The sequence below is a fragment of the Pistacia vera genome, unplaced genomic scaffold (assembly GCF_008641045.1).
Source record: "Pistacia vera cultivar Batoury unplaced genomic scaffold, PisVer_v2 Contig510, whole genome shotgun sequence".
NCBI classification, from domain to species: Eukaryota; Viridiplantae; Streptophyta; class Magnoliopsida; order Sapindales; family Anacardiaceae; genus Pistacia; species Pistacia vera.
Genome location: NW_022196347.1, coordinates 14,511 through 27,906, shown reverse-complemented (window position 1 = coordinate 27,906; position 13,396 = coordinate 14,511). Strand labels below are relative to the sequence as shown.

At 31.4% G+C, this 13,396-nt stretch overlaps 1 protein-coding gene across 2 annotated transcripts; it reads left to right on the top strand.

The window, feature by feature from the left end:
• The first annotated feature begins 976 nt into the window (after positions 1 to 976).
• On the top strand, positions 977 to 6,404 carry LOC116106264 (transcription factor VOZ1-like). Of its 2 annotated transcripts, none has more exons than XM_031392606.1 (5): positions 977 to 1,123; positions 1,672 to 1,944; positions 2,409 to 2,558; positions 4,624 to 5,149; positions 5,271 to 6,404. In XM_031392606.1, the coding sequence occupies exons 2-5, from the start codon at positions 1,714 to 1,716 to the stop codon at positions 5,825 to 5,827; spliced, it is 1,464 nt and encodes a 487-aa protein (XP_031248466.1). In that variant the 5' UTR covers positions 977 to 1,123; positions 1,672 to 1,713; the 3' UTR covers positions 5,828 to 6,404. The 2 variants fall into 2 exon arrangements, with proteins under 2 accessions (XP_031248466.1, XP_031248467.1); XM_031392607.1 differs by lacking the exon at positions 977 to 1,123 and adding an exon at positions 1,234 to 1,251.
• The last annotated feature ends 6,992 nt before the right edge of the window (positions 6,405 to 13,396 follow it).

Below are 13,396 nucleotides of genomic sequence, written 5' to 3'. Positions count from 1 at the left end.
TGATCATCGGGAATCAATTTACGCGTACTTCAATTAATCTCTTGAAATCTTAAAATTATTAGCCGAATAAAAGCTCTAACGGCTGACTCTATTAGCACTCGAAGAGAGATTCAAACTCAGGACCTCTTGAGTAATACAACCAAATGTTCGTATCAAACTATTTGGCTACTCAGAGGTAATTTAAATCTATATTTTTAATTAACCAAATATAATGACATTATTGTATTTTAATGTCAAGAATATGATAAACTTTAATTACTTTGTACTAATAGGCAATTGCAACTCGCCCTGAGAAAATTCCTATTTGATGCTAATATTCCTAGTAAATAAAGCATATATAAATGTTAACTTTAGTAACCTTTAATGTATGACGAAACCACAAACCACATCTATTGTTTATTTGGTTTATCTCTTCCTTCCTTGTTAAGTTTCCTACAAATTTGATGGATTCTAAAAGAGTTATTAATATTTTTGATAAATTTCCATGATATTTTTTTAATGAGCGAGGTGTCGAGACTAACTTGTGCGTACCTTAATTAATTCTTCGAAGCTGTAGAACTACCAATCAGGTAAAAGTTCTAGTGGCTATCCCTCAATTAATCCTCTGAAGTTTTGAAATTTTCGATCGGATAAGAACTTTATTGACTATCTTTATTAGGGGTCGAAGTAAATAGACCTTAAGATCTCTTGAATAATACATTCAAGAATCTTCATTGTCCGTTCGACCAACCCGGAGTGGTTTCCGTGAACTTTATTTCATAAATTATGCGATTAGTTTAATATTACAACTATAACATATTATTAAAAAAGGATGAAAAATAAAATATATTCAAAGTATTTTGTAAATAAGCTTTCCCGGAAGTATAATACAGCCCAATTAGCTTTTGCCGCGTACACAAACAGTCTACTTACACATTCACATACTGCTTCCTTAGTTTTCCCTTTCCACAGAGAGCCTGATAAAAAAAAGAAAAAAAAAAAAAAAAAGAAAAAAAGAAAAAAAGCAAACCCTCTCTGTCTCTCTCTCTCTCTGATTCTCTGTGTCGTGTCCACTCTTTAATAGTCTTTATAGTCACCTTCGGTCCTTTAATCATCCACTCTTCCCAAAATTACAAAGAAAGTAGTATGTAACGAACATCTTTTCTCTTCTCTTCTCTCGAATATTTACTTTTTTTCTTGTTATCTATCTTCTTTCTCGCAATTTCATAATTATTTCCTTCTCATTTGTAAAAATTTATTGAAATAAGCGCTGTGAGTTGTGATCGCTGCTAAATCAGTCGCGTGATTTAGCTACGATTAGTTCATGATTCTATCATGTTTGTTTGATCTGATATTCTGATTGTTCTATTTCGTTTATTAAGATATTATTTTCTCAGTTTAAGCTAGATTTGATGTTGCTATGTGTTGATTTTGTTGGTTTGGATTCTAATATATGGGTTATTCTCTATGTTTTATTATCATGATTCAACTATTATTGTAGTATTTTTTTTTTCTTTGTTCGGCTTATAATTTTGTTATTAGAATTTGGTGCGTTCTTACTATATATGTGTTAGTCTTAGTCTCAGTTGATATTTGTTTTTGCATGTCTTTAATTGCAATTGAGACTGAATTCATTGGAAAAGTTGGTATCTTTTAATGGGGTGATCTCAAATTGGCTTTTTTGGGTTTTAGTTGCAGGGAAATTGCTAGAGACTTGACAAAAGGGATTGTGCCATGATGGGGAAGGGCTCTAAGACTAACTGCAAGTCAGCTTCGCACAAGCTTTTTAAGGACAAAGCCAAAAACCGAGTTGATGATCTGCAAGGCATGTTCATGGATCTGCAATATGCGAGGAAGGAGAGTCGCAGCATTGATGTGGCTGTGCTTGAAGAACAAGTCCACCAGATGCTCCGTGAATGGAAAGCTGAGCTCAATGAGCCTTCACCTGCATCTTCTTTGCAACAGGTATAATTTATTTATCCCATTATCAGTACTGTATACATTGCCTATGTGTATATTGCAGTTAGAGCACATCAAATGTGATTCTGAATTTTATTAATCACATTTTGGTATTTGAATATAAATTTGTGTCTGCATATGAGTGTATGTAGTTATAGAGTGGAAGTCTTTGGTTTTTCTTGTTGGTGACTTGTGCTTATCCCATTATATGTTTTGTATGTGTCAGTTTGTGTATAATTGAAACAAGTGAATGCAATAGCAATAGGTGGTATTTTAGTTCAAAGATTTGACTGCAAGTGGTTTGTGGGAGATTATTGAGTTAGTGTTGGGCCTTTTTCATTTTCCCCATATGTCTATCACGTTCTGATGTCATGGATTTGAACTCTTTTGGAGCACAGTTGTGAATATGCGCATGTGTGGTTTAATTAAAACATGGATTCATGGATTGTGATCTTTATGGATGAATACAGGATGGTACTCTTGGGTCGTTTTCATCTGACATTTATCGGCTGTTGCAACTTTGTGATGAGGAAGATGATGCCACTAGCACATTAACTGCTCCGAAGCCGGAGCCCAATGATCAAATCCTGCAGGTTGGAGATGGTGCAGCCTTTCATGAGGTGGTATTTTATAACTGTTTGTGACTTTTGTGTGGGTTTTCTTTACAAAGTTTTGTTAAGAGCTTTATGCAGTAGTTGGACCGAATATAAATTATTCAAGATGTACTGCTCAACTTTTATGGAAAATTGAATATGGAATTTAGCATTTAGAACTGGAAAAAGATATATTAGCTTATTCTTTCATTTTCACATCATATAGCCAGAGTATTGAAGTTTTCAAATATGGTTATTGGAGATGATAGATAGATGACTAGGTAAGCTCAAACCCTCTTAACTGACGTACGTGAAGGGTTTGATTTAGTTTTAGAGAGTCCACAAGGTTACTTGGCTTGACACTTAATCATGGTTTAGGAGATTGAATATGGCATGCCAATGGGGACTTCTCAATACTTTTGGGGAGGCATAAAAGGCTGTTTCTAATTACCAAAAGTGTAACTCTATTGGAGTTGAAACCTTTTTTTTTTTTTTTTTCCTGTCTGTAATAGCATCACGTGGCAAAATTCGAGATGCCAATACATGTAAGATCCTCTTGGGACACCTCAGGTGTCAGATTGTAGAGGCATAGCATGCCAAATCTTTGAGGAACTCTCCAACAAGGGCAATTACATTGCAACCTTTGGAAATAGTCCTAATTAATGCCTTGATGATCAAATTTATGAGGGAAAGAATTAGGGATTCCTTCAATCACTTGATGTTGAAGGGTTGCGAGCTAGATAAACCTCCTCTAATGTTTTGATATGTTTGAGTTGGGAACATGACTGACCTATATCTAAGCTACCTTGGCAGGCATGGAATGGTTTGAGGGCCATGGCTTGGTGGCTTGAGGGTTACATCGAGTTGGGTATTTGTCGTGCTCATCTCATCCAAAGCCCCTGCCAACTGCCTTGATCTCTTGAGAGGATGTGGCTAAGTTTCTTCATGACATATGTATTGTTGGGTGTGGCTAGTGTCTTTTTAAACAAGTGACTGGATATACCCAGTCGCTGAGTGTGTATTCTATTGCTTAGGGCAGCACCAAGATCTTTGTAAATACAACACAAATTTTCCCCTGTGGAGGTAATCTATAGACTTGCATCGGCTCAGTACTATTTAGGATTTGCTCGCTGCCCTCTCGAATCATCAGTCTTTTTGTCTTAGGATTAATCTATGGTAGCTCTGTCCTCCCTAATTATGTAATGAAAGGAAACACGTGACAGATATTACTTGTATCCTTAGTATCCTGTATTATTGTGCATGATTGGTTTTCAGGTTTCAAACTGTGGTAAGTTAGTTTTCAGACATTTGAAGGTGCCTTTGGCCCTTTTTATGTATGTGTCTATACTTAAAAGGAATGGAAGTTATTGTGAAGGTGTGGGGTAGATCATCTTTATCTAAGAAATGGAAGAATAATACCAGGACGACTCTGGACACAGTATGTGGCACTTGTTTGGTGCCTGAGTTTAACCGAGGACCAAGAAGTAAAAATTTTGATTACTTTTGAATATCTCATAATACCACTCTAAATATTGAATGGGCTTGCCATTGGTTGGTGGGTGAGGGTGAGGGTGTGGGTGTGGGTGTGGGTGCATGAGCAATTCTATTCCACCAGAGATTTGCTCAACATACAGATCTGTTGATGGAACACAACTTGAGCTATATCCTCCAAAATTACCAGATCAATAATATTAAATATGATGCTTGTTCATGCCATCTAGCTGGCTTCTGGTGATCATGGGGTGTGGTGAGGTGAACCTGAGCTGCAGAATTGAATTTTGATTAGTGTCACTTTCTTCTTGTGCTTGGATAGTCCATTGGAAGCGAACATTCTATACTGGTCATCAAATATTGCTTCTTCATATATTTAAATTTAGAGGGGAAGAGAGAAGAAATTACTTGTTTAATAATAGAATCTGTAGTCTTTTCTGCTCAAGCATTAGATCCACATGCCTCATTCTAGATTCTTTTTCTTCCCACAGAGTTGTACTTATATTTTTTATTTTTCTACATTTGCACTTGATTTCTCATTGACAAAACATTGGTTCTGAGAAGGGCACTCACTGGTGAATTTATGATTGATGTGTTTCAGGGATATGGTGTAAATCATGGGCAACAGCAGCAGCATCATTTCTTATTGGTTGATCAATGCAAAAACTCCCATTCAGGAGTTCGTAGTATGGGGATTAGCAACTTGGAAGGGGCTACACAGTCAGACTATCATCATTTTGATTTGCATCAAGATTTCGAACAAAACTTCTATACTGGTTTTAATGGTACAAATTTCTGTGGGGAGGATGCTATGCATCAGATTTCTGGCTATCTGCCAAGTCTGTGTCCTCCACCTTCTGCTTTCTTGGGCCCAAAATGTGCACTTTGGGATTGTCCAAGGCCTGCTCAGGGTGTAGACTGGTGTCAGGATTATTGCAGCAGTTTTCATGCTGCTTTAGCATTGAGTGAAGGCCCACCTGGGATGGGCCCAGTTCTACGACCTGGAGGCATTGGCCTGAAAGATGGTCTGCTTTTTTCTGCACTTGGTGCCAAGGTGCAAGGGAAAGATGTTGGTATCCCAGAATGTGAAGGAGCTGCAACTTCGAAGTCTCCATGGAACGCTCCTGGTAAGTATATTGTCATTGTTATGGTAGCAATTTCTGTTTTTGTTTGAAGACTATTTCTCTAACCATGTATTATGTATTTTGTAGCTTTATTATGACCAATTTATTTCTTATGTGATTGCAGAGCTTTTTGATCTTTCGGTTCTTGATGGTGAAACAATTAGGGAGTGGCTGTTTTTTGATAAGCCTCGAAGAGCTTTTGAGAGTGGAAACAGAAAGCAGAGGTCATTGCCAGATTACAGTGGACGTGGTTGGCATGAGTCAAGAAAGCAAGTGATGAATGAATATGGAGGCTTGAAGAGATCCTACTACATGGATCCACAACCACTGAACCATTTTGAGTGGCACCTTTATGAGTATGAGATCAATAAGTGTGATGCTTGTGCCTTGTATAGATTGGAATTGAAGCTTGTTGATGGAAAGAAGAATTCTAAGGGGAAAATATCAAATGATTCAGTCCTTGATCTACAGAAGCAGATGGGAAGGCTCACTGCTGAGTTTCCCACTGATAACAAGCGCTTAGTTAAAGGGCGGGCCAAAGTTAATGCAAAGGTTGGTGTTGGCGGAAATGTTTATCCTGCTCCAAACATTGCCCCACCAACTAATGAAAAGTTTGATTATGGAGGGAATGGACAGTATGATTATTTTGTTGATAATATAAGCGAATATTACCTGACGTGATTTAATAATCTTCAATGGAAGATGGGAGGAAGATGCAGGTATCTTATTAGTCATGTCAGCTGAAGTATATCATCATAGTAGTTGCGGGTTAAGTACTTTTGGTTCTGCAGGTTTTGGGTCATGAATAACACAAGGTCAAGCTCTCTTTTTGGCCGAATGGAGTTGTCTATAGTTCATTATTGCATGGAAGTGCTGCATTAGACTGTTCTGGATGCTGGAGCATATATTCTAACTTATGGTTTACAGGCAAGGCTAGAAAATGGCTGTTTTTTCTCAGTCCATTTTTTTATAACTGATCAAGAAAAATGGTGTACACTTAAAAACAAATCAGTGTCACCATAATAGGATATAGGGTTGGATGCACACTGTTGCTATAATATTTTACTGACAGTTTACTGGTTTACTAGTTTATGCTAATTCTATCACCAGTCTGCTGCAGCTGCTCATGGAAAATACTTCTGAATATTTGTACCTTTTTGTTACTGGGGGTATACTATTATCTATTTAGGTGGTCGAGATCTATTGCATCTGAAATTTGTAAATGAATGTTAATGTTCAGATTAAAATACCTTTTCAAGTCCCTCGCATTGTCGTAGATTCAATTACTCTTTTTTCTTGTCAAGCTAGCAGGATCAGATTAAGCTTGCACGTGATATAGAATTGAAGTTCAGATTTATATTTTTGGAAAAAGAAATGATAGTTTAGTTGAAATGATTTGATATATTTTTAAAAGGTAATGTTACAGTTATCGAAAAAGTATACCGAATTCATGCACCGAACAGAACAGATGTGACACCATTCGTTTTTTTTTAAAATAAAATTTATAATTAAGCAACGGTTATGATAGTGTTACGTCTATCGGTATATGAATTTGGTGTTCCTTTTTTGGTGACTGTATCATTTTCTATTTTTAAGACCATCTTAAATTTTTTTGTATTATTGTATTTTGAGATGTTGTACACAATACAATAGCCTCTCTCACAGTCCAATAATTTGTTCCTTTAAGGAAAATGTTATATTTATAAATTTTCTATCACAACTTCGATATGATAGTTTGTAATTGGTCATTCATAATGAAATTCACCTGATAAATTATGATTAATTAATTGTGAGTTGTCATGATAAGATTATTAAAAAAAGTTTGTAAGAAGAAGTTGTAGATGTAACATTATTCCTTTTCTTTTTTTAGTGAAATTTTTCCTCTCATTTCAGTTTTTGAGTTTTGAGCCTTCATGTAAGTAGTTTAAGATAATAAATTCTACCAGAATTTAAAGTCTTATATTTGATTTGATAGTTGCATGCAGAGATGCATCACGATTACTCCACGTTATTTAAATCTTTAATCCAAACAACTAACAAACATTTTAGAAGGCTAGATAAAAAAAATCTAACCTTGGTTTTCAAAATTTTTGCTCTAGTTTCTAAAATTAGTAAATCATGTTTATTTATTTATTTATTTTTATTGATTGAGGTAGTCAACGAATGGAATAAATATTCTTGACTTTCAAACGTTCAAATCATGTTATTAATGATATCCAGTTGAAACTGAATCGTATCTTATTTCTTTTGTAAAAGAGACTCCAACTAAGATTCACATGGACACAGATAATCAGCAGCATAATTGTCTTAATTTATAATCCACTACACATGGGCCAACGTGTCACACGGGTATGTTTATTTGATATTTTTAAAATAGGTTATAAACAAATTTATTCTAATATAATAAAGTAATTAGATTAAGAGATAATAACTGTTAAATTATACAAGATTTAAAGTAAATATAACTTCTATATATGTACAGAGTTGTGTTAAGATAAAATTAATAATTGTATCTTTATAATTATTAATATCAATTAATATTATCCAAATCAATTATTTAAATTTAAAATTTATATTGAGTTCATTTTCAGGTCTGATATTGACTGGTAAATTTTTTTTCTGATAGTATATGATTCTCTCCAACCAAGGTTTGAAAACAAACTAACTTCCATCTTTATACATTTTTATTTAAAATAGTTAGATTTTTGGAATGCCTATGTAATGCACTTATATAATTATTATTAATACTCATCCAATGTGTGAAGATTGAAGAATTAAATCAAAATTAACGTGTCATGATGGAGAATTTTTAGTAGATTCGTTAAACAGTAAATGCAATGTGTCAATTAAAGGAACAATTTTCAATCAATTAATGAGTAACATCAAAATCAAGATAAAGATGAATATAGATTATAATACTTTTATTATAAAAGAAATAAGTATATCGGTTTTTCATACTGTGAAGTGGGTTTGGATGATGTAGACTTTATTTTCTATTTTTCTTATAGTTGCTCCTCTTTTGTTTATGTTATAAATAATATCCATGACAGATTCTATGATTTCTAACATCTGGTCAATGACTTCTCTGAATTTGTCTCTAACAGTATGTAGATCATCCAAATTGGTGTCAACTATTTTGAAAATCTCCCTTAACTCCGGTATTCCCTGAAAAGTGAAAAATGTCTAAACCAATTGCAGAAACAATATATAGTCAAATTTTATAAATATACAGAAACGATAACATGAATGTGTAAATATAATTATGAGATGAACTCTTGACATATCAATTTTTTTTAATTGTTTTTATATTCTCGCAAATATGTATCATCGTTTTGTTTGACATTTTGTAATTTAGGATACGAAAAATGTGGAACATTCATACCTTCTGGTTGCCTTAGTGGAGAATTATTGTTATTGAGATCGTTGTAGATTCTTTTGGTTGTGATGTTTTGTTAGCCATTTTCGAATTAAGTTGTGGAGAAGAAATGAACAATTAAAGTGTATATTATCTGAAGAAAGTTAAATGAGTGACAGATGTCAGAGTAATATTTATAGGAAAATAGCATACAAAGAGGTGGAATATAAACATACAACTGGTAATAAATAAACGTGTCAATTGAAAAAGTGCTAATAATTATTTGGATAAGGTAATACGAAACGTTAGTAGACTATTGGTACAATATTAAAGAAAACCGTAATAAACATTTTGGTAAGTGTGCAATATATTAGTCAGGTAGTTAATGATGGTTTGGCAAGATGTTGAGATATTATAATAAATAAACATTATGATTTACTAATAATAAAATCTTATTGATACATTTTTAAATGAAGGACAATAAATATTTTGTCAAGTATTACAGTCAGAGATGATATGATGATGTCATAATATATTTATTAATTTTTTGATTGTGGTTTGGCAATATGGTTATGAAACATGGATATAGTTCGGCTTCGATCTTGTTTGATCAATAATGCTACAAAAGTTTTTTTAAATCTATAATAGAAATTGTTATTTCTAGTTTTTTTAATTAAGATTATAATATATTTAGATTGATGTTTGTTGAATATGTTCAATTTTTTAACATTTTTATAAATAGTTTTGTCTAATATTGTTATTAAATATCTATTAAAATATTAAATATTGTTTATGTTTTATCCAGTATTTTAGTCTTGTAATTAAAATTTTATTACTTCACATTAGAATATATCTTAACTTGTTTTATGTAAGTAGATATAGGAAACAAACAGACGGAATAAATTTGAACTCATCTTTTATGCGAGAATGTTTGAACAGACATTCAAAGTTTTTGGGATGCAGTTGAGAACATAACAACCCAATCAATTTTTGGAGTACTGTATCACACAATAGAAAAGTTGCTTCCGGAAAATTAATAGACATTTAGTAACAAATAGACACGTTGATTGAAAAAGTGTTGACAACTTATTGGGCGATGAGATACGAAACGGTAGCAAAATTGTTTGCAGCACATTAAAGGAAAGCGTAATAACTAGTTAATAATGGTTCGGCAGGCGGGTTTCCAAAATATGTTGTGGTTCAACGTAGAATTTAATCTAATGAATAATGGAATGGAAATTTATTTTTATATATTATAGGAGCAGTATTTAGATTGCTATTTGTCAAACATGTTTAATTATTTGAAATTGTCATAATTATTGGTGTTTAATATTTTTATTAAATATTGTTTACGTTTTACTGATCATTGTAATTTTGTGATCAATTTTTCTTTATAAGTTATTAAATATTTGGATCAATCGTTGATAACTGAGTGAGTTTTAACTTCTATTTTTATATTAAACTAAAAAACATTTAAATTTGTACGTGTGCAAGAAATTACACAACAAACTTACTAAAAATTAAATTTCATACAAACTATTTAGTAATCCAAGTTACATCTATGCATGTGATATTTTCTGGTGACGTTGATTTGTTATATGATTTTGATTCTCCTTGTTGCGATTCCCAAATGTTCGTCTTTTAATGAGAATTGTGGCAATTGGAGTCAGGGACTTGAATTCTTCCCTGCAATATTTCAGTTTGTAGAAATGATTAGATAGTTTTACTAATTTCATTATAATTTGTATACCTCTGTTGTCATATACAGTAAGCAGAGCAATGACAGTGTGATATATTGTTGCATGTTATACTTTTGGCAAACTGCAATCAGTAGTTTTAATCCCATATATATATATCATGTTCGATGAAGAACAAATATGTTCCCAATAGTAGCAAAGCTTGTTTATTTTCTGCTTCTGCAAGTGTCTTTAGAATTAAAAGTCTCATTGCTGTTATTGTTAGCAGTTTGTGTCGTTGCTTCGAAATGTCCATTATTTGTAATATCTGTTTTATGTTTGCTTGTTTGTTCAGAGATTTGCACTTGTAAATTGTATGGTAAGTAATGGTTTTGAAGCACAAATTCATAATAGTTAAAAAAAAAAAAAAATCCATAGTTGGGAATCACAATACCATTACCTTATGATTAAACAATTAAGAATAAATAAGTGCCAAATATGACTCAGTTAAATATGGATCCTAAAACACATTTATTTTTTTATGTATTAGAAAACTATTAACAACTAACGATGCACATGGTTTGGCAGAGTCATTTGTATGGTTAACCATTTATTGTTACAAGAATATTGCGGAATAAACCACTATCTTATTGTTATTAGTTGTATGTTTAACCATTTTGCATAATATCATTTTTTGTATGATTAAGAAAATAATGAAATCAATAGATTAATGAACTACCATGGTTTTAGTAAAACTTACGTTAACTGTATTGCTTGTAAAGCGGTGTCATATTTGTTCTTTTGTAAGGAATCATGATGTCTTGGTGCTGTTTTGGGTGCAAGTATATGGAAATTATGTTGTCGATATGGTATCTGTGGTTTATATAGTTCGCGTGTGGGTAGCGAACAATTTTTTTTTTTTTTTTTTTTTTTTTTTTTTTTTTTTTTTTTTTTTTTTTTGTATTTCAACTGCTTAGATAATGTTCTGTTAATTATTAATGAGAGTCAACGTTGTTATCTGAATTTGGTTTTTAATAGTTTTGTAAATTAATGATGGTTGTATTAATCATTTAATGTTAAGTATTACTTATATTTAAATGTAAACGGTCTGCGTTCATATAAATTTATATGTAGGTATATTAAGCATTTGAGACATTTGATTAGTGCGAATTTTTTTAAACCAATGGGAAACGAATCGTGTTTCATCAAAATAAATGTCCTCTTTTATGAATTTCATTAATATTGTATAAATATCTACATAAACAATATCATTTATTTGATCAACATTTTAACAAAAGTTGTACATTAAGAACGATATTAAATATCATAATACGAGATGTCATCAAAATATTAATCACATCAATCAAAAAGTAAGTACACTAACCCATAATTAAAACCAAATTCTAATACCCTGATTTTTAATGGTAATGTCACATAAAAAAATATCACATAATAGTACAATGCACCGATCAACAATAAATAAACATTGTGATCTAATAATAATGATATCTTATTGACACAGTTTTAAAGGAAACATTAATAAATATTTTGTTACATATTCAAGTCAGAGATGTTGTGATGATGTGATAATATATCAATTAAAATAAAATATTTATACGGTTCGGCATTGGTCTTGTTTAATTGTTTATATTTTATTGAGTATGTTAGTTTGTTAATTAAAATTTTGTTGATTCACATCAAAACATATTTTGATTTGTTTTGTTTAATTAGGAATACAAAAGAAGCAGATGGAATACGAATAAAGATGTTATAATAAATAAACATGGTTGTTTAAGAAGAATAAGATCTTATTGGTGCGAGTTTAATAGAAAGGATAAGAAGAATAAATTGCAAAAGGCGATAAAAATGTATATGCATGAAAATATGACATCGAATATCAAAGACATGTCTACAAAAATAATATCAATTGTACGATTAGACCATATAATATTTAGGTAGTCTTCTCAACTTGCATGAGTGATTTAATAACATTTGTGTACAATTGGTATTAATAATTGTAGATGTATAATTATTAATTTTATCTTAATATTTGGTTAATGACTTCTCTGAATTTGTGTTGGTATCACTTTAATATTATGTAAATTATTTATTTAAAATTTAAAAGTATTTATTTGTTATACAAAAGGTGCTTTGGGAAATCGAATAAATGTCTAGTAATAAGTAAACATGTTGATTGAAAAAACGTTAATAACTTTTTGGATAAGAGGATACAAAACAGTAGCAAATGTAATAAATATTTTGTTAAGGATTCAAGTCAGAAACGTCATGATGATATTATAATATATTGGTTGGATCGTGAATAATGGTTTGGCAACCGTGCTCCAAATGGATGTTATCGTTCAACATGGGATTTAATTTGGTTAATAAAAGAAATGATTTATCTTAACATCTGGTCATGACTTCTCTGAATTTATGTTGGTATCACTTTAATATTATGGAAATTATTTATTTAAAATTTAAATTTATTTGTTTGTTTTTTGAGAATACAAAAGGTGCTTTGGGAAACGAATAAATGTCTAGTAATAAGTAAACACATTGCTCGAAAAAAAAAGTTAATAAGTTTTTTATTAAGAGGATGTGAAACAATAGCAAACGTAATAATTATTTTATTAAGTATTCAAGTCAGAAAGTCATGATGATATTATAATATATTGGTTAGACAGTGAATAATGGTTCGAAAACTGTGCTCCAAATGGATGTTATCATTCGACGTGAGATTTAATTTGGTTGGTAATAGAATGGAAGTTTTTTTCGATGTGCAATAGGAATGTTTATTTATAGATTTTGTTAATTTACATTATAATATATTTAGATTGATGTTTGTCAAACATGTATAGACAATTCAATGAGTTTTAATTTCTATTTTCAGAATAAATTAAAAAGCATTTAAATTTTTACATGTGTAATAAATCATATAAGGAACCCACTAAAAATTATATTTCATACATACTATTTAGTAATCTACGTTACATATTGGACATGTGATATTTTCTAGCGACGTTGATCTGTCCCAATGTATATGATTTTGATTCTCTTTGTCGTAAATCCGAAATATTCTCCTTTTACTGAGAATTGTCACAGTTGGAGTCATGGACTTGAACACTTCCCTGCAATTTTTCAGTTTGTGGAATTGATTGGTTAGTTTCACTAATTTCATTAGAATTTTCACACCTCTACTGTCGTGCATAGTGATTAGAG

Excerpts from the sequence above, each read along its gene's own strand:
- LOC116106264 (XM_031392606.1), top strand. The coding sequence starts at position 1,714 with ATGATGGGGAAGGGCTCTAAGACTAACTGCAAGTCAGCTTCGCACAAG. Across the intron at positions 2,559-4,623 it reads ATGGTGCAGCCTTTCATGAG|GGATATGGTGTAAATCATGG; the intron begins GTGGTATTTTAT and ends GATGTGTTTCAG. Across the intron at positions 5,150-5,270 it reads GTCTCCATGGAACGCTCCTG|AGCTTTTTGATCTTTCGGTT; the intron begins GTAAGTATATTG and ends ATGTGATTGCAG.